Source organism: Carassius gibelio, chromosome B2, assembly GCF_023724105.1.
Source record: "Carassius gibelio isolate Cgi1373 ecotype wild population from Czech Republic chromosome B2, carGib1.2-hapl.c, whole genome shotgun sequence".
NCBI lineage: Eukaryota > Metazoa > Chordata > Actinopteri > Cypriniformes > Cyprinidae > Carassius > Carassius gibelio.
Window position 1 is genome coordinate 31,939,209 of NC_068397.1, and position 12,500 is coordinate 31,951,708.

At 42.8% G+C, this 12,500-nt stretch overlaps 1 protein-coding gene across 1 annotated transcript in view; it reads left to right on the forward strand.

The window, feature by feature from the left end:
* The first annotated feature begins 10,835 nt into the window (after window positions 1-10,835).
* LOC127951618 (protein fem-1 homolog A) overlaps window positions 10,836-12,500 on the forward strand; it is a 5,927-nt gene continuing 4,262 nt past the window's right edge. The window contains exon 1 of the mRNA XM_052549606.1: window positions 10,836-12,342. Coding sequence (XP_052405566.1) covers window positions 11,122-12,342 — 1,221 coding nt within the window. The 5' untranslated portion in view covers window positions 10,836-11,121. The remainder of the gene's footprint in view (window positions 12,343-12,500) is intronic.

Sequence of the window (12,500 nt, forward strand, 5' to 3'; positions counted from 1 at the left end):
GCGTCCGGCATCATCTGTGATTCCCACAATGCTCCTGTGATTAGAGACAGCTTCAGTCTCATCAAACCTGCCAAAAACATGTGCAGGACACAGTTCTGTTCAAGAAAACACATTACTGTGACATTATATTCATGGCAATTAATGCCTGTAATGTTTAGAAATTCATTCTGATCACAGTCATGAACAAATTTATTAAGTATATGATTTAGAGTTGAAATGTTACCCGATCATTGAGCTTCTGAACATCCATGTCGATCCGTTATGAGTCTTTCTTTTACAGTAATTTCAAGGTTTCCTGTTGTTTTATTATGATGTGATGAAATTCAACAAACTGTGACTGGAATAATTAAACATTTGATTCACATGCAGCTCATTAAACTGGACGCAACTTCTATGTTTTTCTCCCAGTCTGGTGTTCAGGAGTCTCTGATCGTCTGATTTGGGGATTTCTTCTGGTCCAGCGGGTGAAACTGGTGCACGTTTGAGGACTCAATCCTATCCTGTGTGTAACTGAGATTAAACTGGTGAAAACCTCTGATCTCCATCTCAGCGCTCATATGAGTCTCCTCAAACATCTTCAACTATACAGGCCTGCTGATTTAATTACTACAGATACGATGATTGCTAATAAAGTTGTTCTTCTCATTTTTCACTTCTGCCCATTCAGTCAGATTATTATTCATGAATGATGAATTACTGTCAGTGAATGAATAATATGTGTCTATTGATAATCAATGCGTCTGTCATAACTCTCTCACTATAATATCCTATAAGATGTTCTCAATGTACAGTTGTTGCTTATTAATATAGAAACAGAAATGGTAAATATATTTTTTAAATGGATAAATTCATGTGAGATTAATAATGAATTTGTCTATTTGCACCCCACATCCCCCTTCCCAATTGCTGTTAGCCCCCAATAGCACTGTTTTCTGCTGTTTGGCTGTATTGTTGTTGTCATGTCTCTGCAGGAAAATAATTCTGATTCAGTGACTGATTTTCATAGTATTTATTCATCAGAACTCAGAGACAGCAGGACAATCACATGAGATCAAATCAAAAGAACAAATCAGTTTCACACATAACAGCATCTATACCTCAGAGAAAATACAGTTCAACAGAGTGAATATTGATTTGGCCGAAACACACAGTAAGTTGAATCAGGATGACAGGAAGAGGAATTTACTATTTTGTGACAAAATAAAAAATGTCACCCATCAAATAGACAATTCTAAATAAAACTTCTGTACGTGTCACTAGAGTCATCGCTCGATAATATCATGTATGATGACATGTTTGTAATGCGTTGTGTGTGAGAGGATGAAGATGAAGATGAAGAGCTTTCATTGGCTGCTGCTGGGGTTCGTCACGGTGATGCTCTGTTCTCTCTCTTATAAACACTCACGATTTCATTCTTCCTCCAGACTCCGTCATCTCTCCGGTGCTGATGCTCGTGCGCGCGCGACTTGAGCCGCCAGCTTCACCTGTTGATCCGAAGACGAAGGTGAGTAAGATCATCATCATCATCATCATAAGAGCCGCGCACGACGGTTCTTCTGGTTGTTCGGTTGAGGCGTTTGTGAGCGTCATTATATCGGTTTAAATGGTTTCTTATATGTATACAATCGCTCTTTGTCAGACACGTGATTTTGTTGTGTGTGACGTCACCGCGGCGCCATTTTTGAGGTATCGCTATTGACTGAAACAACCACGATTACAAGAATAGAAGTAAATAATAGAATAAATAACTAATATAACTACTTAGATAACTATCTAGATAATAAGTAAATATAACTCGCAAACCTGGAGAAGCAAAAGAAGATTGAGAAAAGGCCATACCGAGATAAATTCAATAAAGAAGGGACAGTTATATGGAGAAATTGTCATCCATTCATAACATAGATCCGTATGAGCTGACTGCATTAAGTTGGAGTGCTGACTCCACATTGCTACCTTCATCCTCATACTTAGACATTGTAAATTATCTTGTTTATGGTATAGTGTTGTCAAAAGACCCGGTACATCGGTACCAAGTCGGTACTAAAAATTTTTAAATGTGACGGTACCAGGTTTCTTTAAGTACCGGTATTACGGAGGTCCCGTTCAAACCCGGTTCAGCGCTATGATTTCCGCTAAGCAGAAAACGAGGACGCAACCTCGAAATCCAGTCATGAAAATGAAACTTACATTTTAATATGGACAGTCGTTGAATTTGTCAAAGTTAGCATTAATTAATCAGATCAAATCTCCGTATGGACCAGTATCTGTAAATGTTAAGCCGCAAAAGTTGTTTGAAATATGAATCTGTGTTCTGCGCGTCTCTAGGTGAATGAATGGCAGAGACGGGCGGGTTTGTTTACTACATAGACTGAAGCGCATGACGCTTGCATTAATTTCAGCATCTGAGCTTCGTGACCCGTTCTGTCATGAGACTAGATATGCAGCCTATCACACAACAAGAACGTACCATTTTACCACATTTAAGACCAACACAATCCTCCCAATTGAACACGCTAGCATTGATACCTTACAAATGGCGGCTATACCCATAATGCATTTCGTGTTCCACGAGTGTAACGTCACCTGACAATGAGCGACTGTGTATCTGACAGGTGGCAAGGATGTCGACCGGAAGTTGAAGTCGGCTGCGTGCTGCCATCTTGTAGCAGAACTTCACTTGCGTTAGCATTCCCATTGACTCCCATTCATTTTGGCGTCACTTTGACAGCGAATAACTTTACATCTGAGGCGTTTAAAGACTCCGTTTGTCCATTTTGACTCACGTTTGACTCACGCCAAAGAACTCCCCGCTCAAGCTCGCCGTCTCTGCAAGATTAACGATGGCAGTTTGCATGCACAGCTACTAGAAGATTTACATCTGTCAGACAGGTTGCTGACGTCGTCAAGCTTCACGTCAGAAACGGAAGTGCTAAAATACGCTAAAAATGGGCTTCAATTGTCTCAGTTGAGTTCCAATGGGGTCGCTGTGTCCATTTCTTTTACTGTCTATGGTATTTGATTCACTCCATCTTTCCTCTTCCTGCACTGATGGCTACACGTCACTGAAGGCTACACGGGGAAGTTGTGGCCTAATGGTTAGAGGGTTGGACTCCCAATCGAAGGGTTGTGAGTTCTAGTCTCGGGCCGGACGGAATTGTGGGTGGGGGGAGTGCATGAACTCTTTCCACCTTCAATACCACGACTTAGGTGCCCTTGAGCAAGGCATCTAACCCCCAACTGCTCCCCGGGCGCCGCAGCATAAATGATGAACACTGCTCCGGGTGTGTGCTCACAGTGTGTGTGTGTGTGTGTGTGTTCACTGCTCTGTTTGTGTGCATTTCGGATGGGTTAAATGCAGAGCACAAATTCTGAGTATGGGTCACCATACTTGGCTGAATATCACTTCACTTTCACTTTCACACTCAATCGATCAGTGTTGGGCAGTAAGTTACTTAAAAATATTACTTTTTGCAGAGACTAGTGTAACCAATAACTATTAAGATTTCAGTAATAATATTATAGTTACCACCATAAAACAGCTTAGTTACTTTTGATGCCTAAACCCCGCGAATTTAAAATCTAACAAGCAAATCAATCCAGCAGATAGTTTATTTTAATAATCTTCACGATTCGCACATACTGTACATGTGATGTCCAGTGCAGAAGGCGAGCTTGGAATATGGAAATTCAGCAGATATTGATTTTGTCAGGAAAAGAGATGATCTGGACAGTGTTGTGTTGCGGCTTTACTCTGGAATTACATCCCAGCCACATCCATCTGATCAACATGAGCTACATTATTATATTACTATTATTAAAAATCGTTTTGGAAAGTTAAACAGTTTCTAACAAACTTACATGTGATTTGATAAAGTACATAATGAAATATAACCATTATACATATCACTTAGTATATGGGTAACAGAGAAATTACAATTAGCTTCACACTACACATAACAATTAACAAGATTAATACAGCACTTCTACTTGATGTCACTGAGAGTTTGTAATAACTTCTGACTGTGATCCAGTGCAGATTTTGGTCAAATGATGAGGCAGAAATATGTTGTTGGTAACATTCTAGAAGAATTGTATGTGGAAGATACACAGTTACAGCTTCTGTGGGGCGTGAAGAAAAAGTAATGTAAGTAGTATAAATGAGTAATATATTACATTCTTTAAGTAAGCCCAGCACTGTCCATGATGCTCTCCAGCGATCTCCATTCAGTCAGTGTGCTTCTGCTCTGCTGTGAGGCTGTGATTCAGAGTCAGTTCGCTCACAAAATTATGTTAGTTGTTTTGCTTTAAATGATTAAAAATATCTGCCAATGGGGTAAGAAAAATAATCTTAATTCGAAGGCTAAACAATATATATTTTTAACCCATTGGCAAGTTTTTTTTGTTGTTGTTTTTTTAAGAAAACAGGACATAAAGTCTTGATACATCTTGACCCAGACAGCAACATAGTGTTGGATCTGGGCCAAAACTGCTTGCTGTCTGGGAATTTAAGAATGTTTAGATATTTTTACTAGAAACAAAGACAAACACTTTTTGCAGTGTAGCAGGCAGTCATGACACACTGGTATTGTGCTGGTGAGTTTTGCAAACATCACTTACATTTTCCCACAAAATGTCTATTTTACAGTCTTTGTGTGTGTTTGATTGATTTAGTGTTTATGGATCACAGATACAGTTAGACATAAAGAAGCATGAGCATTCAGAGAAGCTTAGAAAGCAGCAGGAAAACCTGGAAATGAACCGCACAGATGCTGATGAACAAGCTGAAGAAGCACAGTGCAGTTCACACTCACACGGCCGCTTACAGTCAGGGATCAGAGTGATGGGGATAGCTCTTTATACAGTAATATCCATCATTCAGAGAGAGCCAGTGTAAGAGCGCTGGACAGAGAAGGAGACCATCCCCCACAAACCCCTTCTATCCATCTCTCTCTCTCTGAGCGCTGTTGCGTGGAAACGGCTCTGAAACACAAGCAGCATCAGATGCGGCTGATATGATGCTGTTCATGTGACAAACTCATCATCACACATTCATGGAAGAAATCATCCCTGGGCTCGCTCTTTGAGGGATTCACTGGGAAATGATGATTGCAGGGTTGTTTTTCTGGTCATTTACTTACAGACACTCCTCTTCTCATCTACACAATCAGACAAAGCTTTATGATGATTAACATTTACAAACAGTAACAACAGTACTGAAATTAAAATTAAAAGATTAAATTAACCCACTGCTCTCGTTATTTTGTGCACATCCCCATCTTAATTTCTCTTTCTCCTTAATTCTTCCTGCTCAAATTATGGTAGTAATTTCCGTTTACACTGTAAACAGCCGTGATTTTGCCAAGTAAGACATGTTCCTGAATCAACATTATTGTCCAAAAATATAAACTTAACCCAATCCCTAAACCTAACCGTAATGTATTCCTAAAATCAGTGGGAAATGATGGCTGATTAACAAGAGTGTAGAAGCACCTAACCCTGATTTTAAGCCTAAAACTGATATTTCTCGAAAAGTTATATCTCAGTTCTGATTGGTTGATTGGAATGTTGTTCCAGGATCAACATGTTGTACTTGGTGAAATCACACTCAACAAACAGTCAGCAAAAGGTTTGCTCTATGAAGGCAATAATTAGCATTTTCAAAAACTGTGTACAATGAGGTGACATTATTTAACTCACCTTTCAACCATCAGTCATTAAAAGGAAATTTAAAAGTGTAAAAGCAGTAACAAATTGTTTTCAACATACCATGAATAACTCCTAAACATCCTAGCCACAGCAATATTACAGATGTGTTATTATAGTGAGATATGTCTATATTTTGTAACAATTACATTTTACAGCTTCCGTGGAAAACAAACCTGGAAAGAGGCATGAGGAACTGGGAAGAAAATGAAAGATTCTGCTGTGGAGAAGCGGTTCTCAATCCTGATCCTGCACCTGATTCAGATCAACACTCGTCAGAGACACAGGGCTGAAAACTGATCCCGGATCATCTCGCCCTGCCCTGCTGCGTGGAAGACTTGTGATTTTGTTGTGAAACTGAACAAAAGACCAACAACAAAACCCAGTCTGCCTCTCAGCACAGGGCACTGCAACACGAGAGTGTGTGTGTGTGTGTGTGTGTGTGTGTGTGTGTGTGTGTGTGAGAGAGAAAGAGAGAGAGAGAGAAAGAAAGAGTGCGTGTGAGTGTGTGTGTGTGTGTGTGAGAGAGAGAAAGAGAGAGAGAGAGAAAGAAAGAGTGCATGTGAGTGTGTGTGTGTGAGAGAGAGAGAGAGAGAGAAAGATATGGATATTATAATTCTACAGGAGACATGGAGCAGGGCAGACACCGTCACCCACTGCCCACCCAACTACAGAGAAATCATCCTACCATCACAAAAACTCAACACAGTCCGACAGGGAAGAGACTCAGGAGGACAAATAATCTGGTACAAATCAAAACTCCACAAACACATCAACACAGTGAAGCAGTGCAAATACTACACCTGGCTTAAAATCCACAAGGAACTGCTCCCATCCAGAAAAGATATATACCTGTGTGCCATATACATCCCACCATCAGAGTCCCCCTACTACAGAGAAGACACGTTCTCCATATTAGAGGAAGAGACAAGCCACTTCCAGGCCCAGGGAAATGTGCTCATCTGTGGAGACCTGAACGCAAGAACAGGACTACAGCCGGACTTCACTGACACACAAGGGAGCAAATACATCAACAACAAACTGACTGTTATTAATAACACATTCTCCCATATCCACAGAAATAACCATGATCATATAGTGAATAAGAATGGGAAAGACCTCCTGCAGCTCTGTCGAAGCCTGGGTCTGTATATCATCAACGGTAGGTTACGAGGAGACACTTTAGGAAGAGTCACATTTTGCTCACCTCCGGGGAATAGCACAGTTGACTATATGATAACAGATATAGATCCTTCATCTCTCAGATCATTCACTGTTAGAGAACTAACCCCTCTGTCCGATCACAGTCAAATCACTGTGTATCTCAAAAAGACTGAAAATAACATTAACACAAAGCCCAGTAAACTGTACAATATCAGAAAACCATACAGATGGGCCGAAAACAGCGCTGAAGAATATCAGAAAGCACTCAGCAGCCAAAAAATACAAGCACTGATAGATAACTTTCTAAATAACATCTATGCTCACACCAATGAAGGTGTCAATCTTGCGGTCAAAGATTTAAATTACATATTTGAAAAATCAGCAAAACAATCCAAATTGAAAACAAAATCTGGAAAAAATCTAATACCCAAAAATGACAAAAATTGGTTTGATCAGGACTGCCAAACTATTCGCAAACAAATGAGAACACTTTCAAATCAGAAACACAGAGATCCAAATAATACAGAGATCCGCCTTCTTTACTGTGCAACACTAAAACAATACAAACATACACTCAGAACCAAAAAAGCACAATACACCCAAAACCAACTCACAATAATTGAGAAGTCAGTCAACACAAACCAATTTTGGAATAACTGGAACAATCTGAAAAAAACTGATCATGAAGAATTGGCAATCCAAAATGGAGAAATATGGGAAAGTCATTTCCAAACACTGTTTAATAAAGTACAAACAGACAAAAACTGTAAACAAAACCAAACAATCAACCAATTGGAAAAACTAGAATTAGCAATCAAAGATAACCAAAACCCATTAGATTTCCCAATAACTGATAAAGAACTTAAAGAAAAAATCAAAAACCTCCAACTCAGAAAAGCATCTGGACCTGATGGGATATTAAATGAAATGATAAAACACACAAGCAAAAACACACAAGCAGTCAATTTCAATTGGCCATTCTAAAACTATTCAATGTGATTCTAAGTGTAGGTCACTTCCCTGACATCTGGAATCAAGGCTTGATCACACCAATCTTTAAAAACGGAGATAAATTTGATCCTAACAACTACAGAGGCATCTGTGTGAGCAGCAACCTGGGAAAGTTATTCTGTAGCATAATAAACGCTCGACTATTAGACTTCATCACCACACACAAGGTACTGAGTAGAAGTCAAATTGGATTTTTACCAAATTACCGCACATCTGACCACATCTATACATTACATACTCTAATTGAAAAACATGTCAACCAAGAAAAAGGTAAAATATATGCATGCTTTATTGACTTTAAAAAAGCTTTTGACTCAATTTGGCACCAAGGACTGTTTTACAAACTTATTGAAAGCGGCATAGGAGGTAAAACCTATGACCTTATCAAATCAATGTACACTGAAAGTAAATGTGGCGTAAAAATCGGCACCCAACGTACGAGGTATCTTTCCCAAGAGCGTGGTGTGAGACAGGGCTGCTGCTTAAGCCCAACATTATTTAACATTTACATCAATGAACTGGCAAGCAGTCTGGAGCGATCCGCAGCCCCTGGCCTCACACTACACAACTCACAGATCAAATGCCTGCTGTATGCAGACGATCTGGTTCTGCTGTCTCCCACTCAACAAGGTCTACAGCAGAACCTGGACCTGCTAGAACAATACTGCCAGACCTGGGCCCTGACAGTCAACCTGAAGAAAACCAAAATCATGATCTTCCAGAAAAGATCCAGATCCCAGGGAACACAACACACATTTACACTAGGCACTAACCCGATAACACACACATCACACTACAACTACCTGGGTCTGAAAATCACATCCACAGGAAACTTTAATCATGCTGTGAATGAACTGAGAGATAAAGCACGCAGGGCCTTCTATGCCATAAAACGGCAATGTCCTATAGAAATCCCTATTAGAATTTGGCTAAAAATATTAGAATCAGTAGTTGAGCCCATTGCACTCTATGGCAGTGAGGTGTGGGGTCCACTGACCAATCCAAATCAAGATTTCACCAAATGGGAAAAACATCCAATTGAGACCCTGCATGCAGAACTGTGTAAAAATATATTACACGTGCACCGGCACACAACAAATAACGCATGCAGGGCAGAATTAGGCAAATATCCTCTAATCGTAAAGATACAAAAAAGGGCAATTAAATTCTGGAAACATCTGAAACTCAGTGACCCCCAATCATATCATTATAAAGCCCTTCAATACCAAGAGATGAGCAAAGAAAGCAGTCCCCTCCCTCAGCTGATCCAGAGCTTCAGTACTGATGCTCCACTAACATCTACTGATGCTCTGAATCACATCAGAATCAATCAGATTACTGCACAAATCAAACAGAACTACATCACTCACTGGCAAACCCAAACAGAACAACAGAGTAAAATGCAATGCTATTTGGCTCTAAAGAGAGAGTACAGTATGGCAGAGTATCTGTACACAGTGTCAGATCAGAAACTGAGAAGCACACTGACCAGATACAGACTCAGCGGACACAAGCTGAAGATAGAGACGGGCAGACACAGAAAAACATGGCTGCCAGCGGAGCAGAGACTGTGTTCACACTGTGATCTGAATCAGATGGAAACAGAACTGCACTTCTTAACAGAATGCTCCAAATACACGGACATACGGACAGGGTTCTATGATCAAATACAGCAGATCCATCAGACATTTAAAACTCTTCCGAACCAGGAGAAACTGCCGTATCTGTTAGGAGAACACAAGAACTGCTGTGTATTTGCTGCTCAGTATGTGTCTGCCTGTCATGATGTTAGAGAAAACACTCAACCTGCCCTGACCTGATGTTTCCAGCACATGTAGATTATGTTACGCCATATTACTGTGTTGTATTACTTAGATGTATATTTTGCCTCTGTAAATCTAATACCATATTCTATTTTATTTTATTTCTAACTTATACATTCACATACACTAATTCACTTTGCACTACATGGTTAATACTTTTTATATATTTTATTATTACTATTATTCTTTTTCTTTCTGTAAATACATATGTGCACTATTTGTAAGCAGCCCAGCTGCCACTGCTTTGGCAATACAAATGTACAGTTTTTGTCATGCCAATAAAGCTCACCTAAATTGAAAATTGAAATTGAAATTGAGAGAGAGAGAGAGAGAGAGTGTGTGTTTGTGTGTGTGTGTGTGTGTGCACTTGTACAGCTATCCTCATGAGGGCCATATTTTTGTGTGTTTTAGATCATCAGTGTGAGGACAGTCTTGTTAAGTCAGGATATTTCGGCTGGTCCTCACTTTCTAAGAGCACTTTAAAAGCCTGTTTAGGGTCAGGAGCTCAAGAGTGTATTGTGTCAATGAAAGTCCTCACAAAGATAGATATACAGAGTTGTGTGTGTGACATTTTATAATAGATGAAGGCACCACTGTATTCTTTGTAATAAATTGATCATACTAAAGTAAATATTAAGTTGTAGTGAGTTAATGGCTGTAAAACAAGACAAGTGTTTGCATTTCCATTGAATCATTAAAGCACTCAATGTCTAATAAAGCAGGGTAATGAAAACATCTTCGAATCATGGTTTTAACATGAATTTGGCACTTAACTTTATACTTGTGTGCAATAACTTTTGCTGGTTAATATTTTTATATTAAAATTTAATATTGACATGTCAAAAATAATTAAACAAGAATCTTTACTTAGTTGTTTGTGTAAACACTAGTAAATTCGAAACAGACATATTTCGAAAAACATTTAAATATGTCTCATACGCATACAAACACGTTCATGCTACAGTGACTTCACACATGCCAGACGAGTTGGACATACATTCCGTGTTTACGTCGCGCTGCTCGAGTTTCGCGCAGTGCATGACGGGCAATGTAGTTCCGTGAATTCGCCGCAACGCCTGCTCACACGAACAGTCTCTATGTTTATATACTACATTTCCCACAAACCTTAGCGCGACGAGTTTGCCCGACACTTGCGACGCCCGGCGGTTAATGTAGTTCTTTGCGCGGCTCGCGCTGTGTGATGACAGAACGCGCGGACTCCATTACCCAGAGTTCCGCGCACCGGTGGTAAACCGAGCTGTCAAACAACATCGACGCCATTTCGACAAGAGCCTCAAAATGGCAGTATAATGCAAAGCGGGGATCGCTCCTCACTGAATAAGAAGCGACGCGCGCTTCTGACGCCCGCGAACACAGACGCGCTTTAACGGACACTTTGAAGACGCCCCGCGGCGACGCGATGGATATCAGCACTGCGGTGTTTAACGCGGCGAGAGACGGAAAACTGAAACTCATCCAGAAGTTGCTGAGCGACAAAAGTCCTCAGGAGCTGGAGGCGCTGGCGGAGGAGAAGACGCAGGGAGGCACGCCGCTGCTCATCGCCTCGCGCTACGGACACCTGCAGGTGGTGGAGTACCTGCTGGAGCACTGCAGGGCCGGCGTGGAGCTCGGGGGCGCCGTCAGCTTCGACGGGGAGACGATAGAAGGCGCTCCGCCGCTGTGGGCCGCCTCCGCCGCGGGGCACCTGCCGGTGGTGAAGACGCTCCTGGAGCACGGAGCCTCCGTCAACAGCACCACCCTCACCAACTCCACCCCGCTGCGGGCCGCCTGCTTCGACGGACACCTGGAGATCGTGCGCTACCTGGTGGAGCATCACGCGGACCTGGAGGTGGCCAACCGTCACGGTCACACCTGCCTGATGATCTCCTGCTACAAGGGCCACAAGGAGATCGCCCAGTTCCTGCTGGAGCACGGGGCCGACGTCAACCGGCGGAGCGTGAAGGGCAACACGGCTCTGCACGACTGCGCCGAGTCCGGCAGCCTGGAGATCCTGAAGCTGCTGCTGAAGGGTGGAGCGAGGATGGAGCGGGACGGGTACGGCATGACCCCGCTCCTCGCCGCCAGCGTCACCGGACACACCAACATCGTGGAGTACCTGCTGCACCAGCCGCGCTCCGCCCGAGAGCCCCGCATCGACGCGCTGGAGCTGCTGGGGGCCACCTTCGTGGACAAGAAGCGTGACCTGCTGGGCGGCATGCGCTACTGGAGGAGAGCCATGGAGCTGCGGCAGACGGGCGAGAAGAGCCTGGCTAAACCGGCCCCGGGGCCCCCGGTGCCCGCGTACGACTGCGCCCGCGAGGTGTGTACGCCCGAGGAGCTGGAGGCGCTGGTCACTGACCCGGACGAGATGCGCATGCAGGCGCTGCTGATCCGAGAGCGCATCCTCGGGCCCTCGCACCCCGACACCTCCTACTACATCCGCTACCGCGGGGCCGTGTACGCCGACTCGGGCGACTTCGAGCGCTGCATCCGTCTGTGGAAGTACGCTCTGGACATGCAGCAGAGACACCTGGACCCGCTCAGCCCCATGACCGCCAGCAGCTTCCTGTCCTTCGCCGAGCTCTTCTCCTTCGTGCTGCAGGACCGAGCCAAGGGCCGCGTCGCTCGGGTCAGCTTCCAGGTACAGTGACCGCTCGCCTGGTCCAAACAGCCCAGTGATGTGAGACTGGAAATGTCCAACAAGGCTTTAATCACACTGAGAGTAGAGCAACCAGCCGTACCCAGACACTGCAGGAGAGAGAACTCTGGTCCGACTGAAGCAGTGAACTGATGACACAC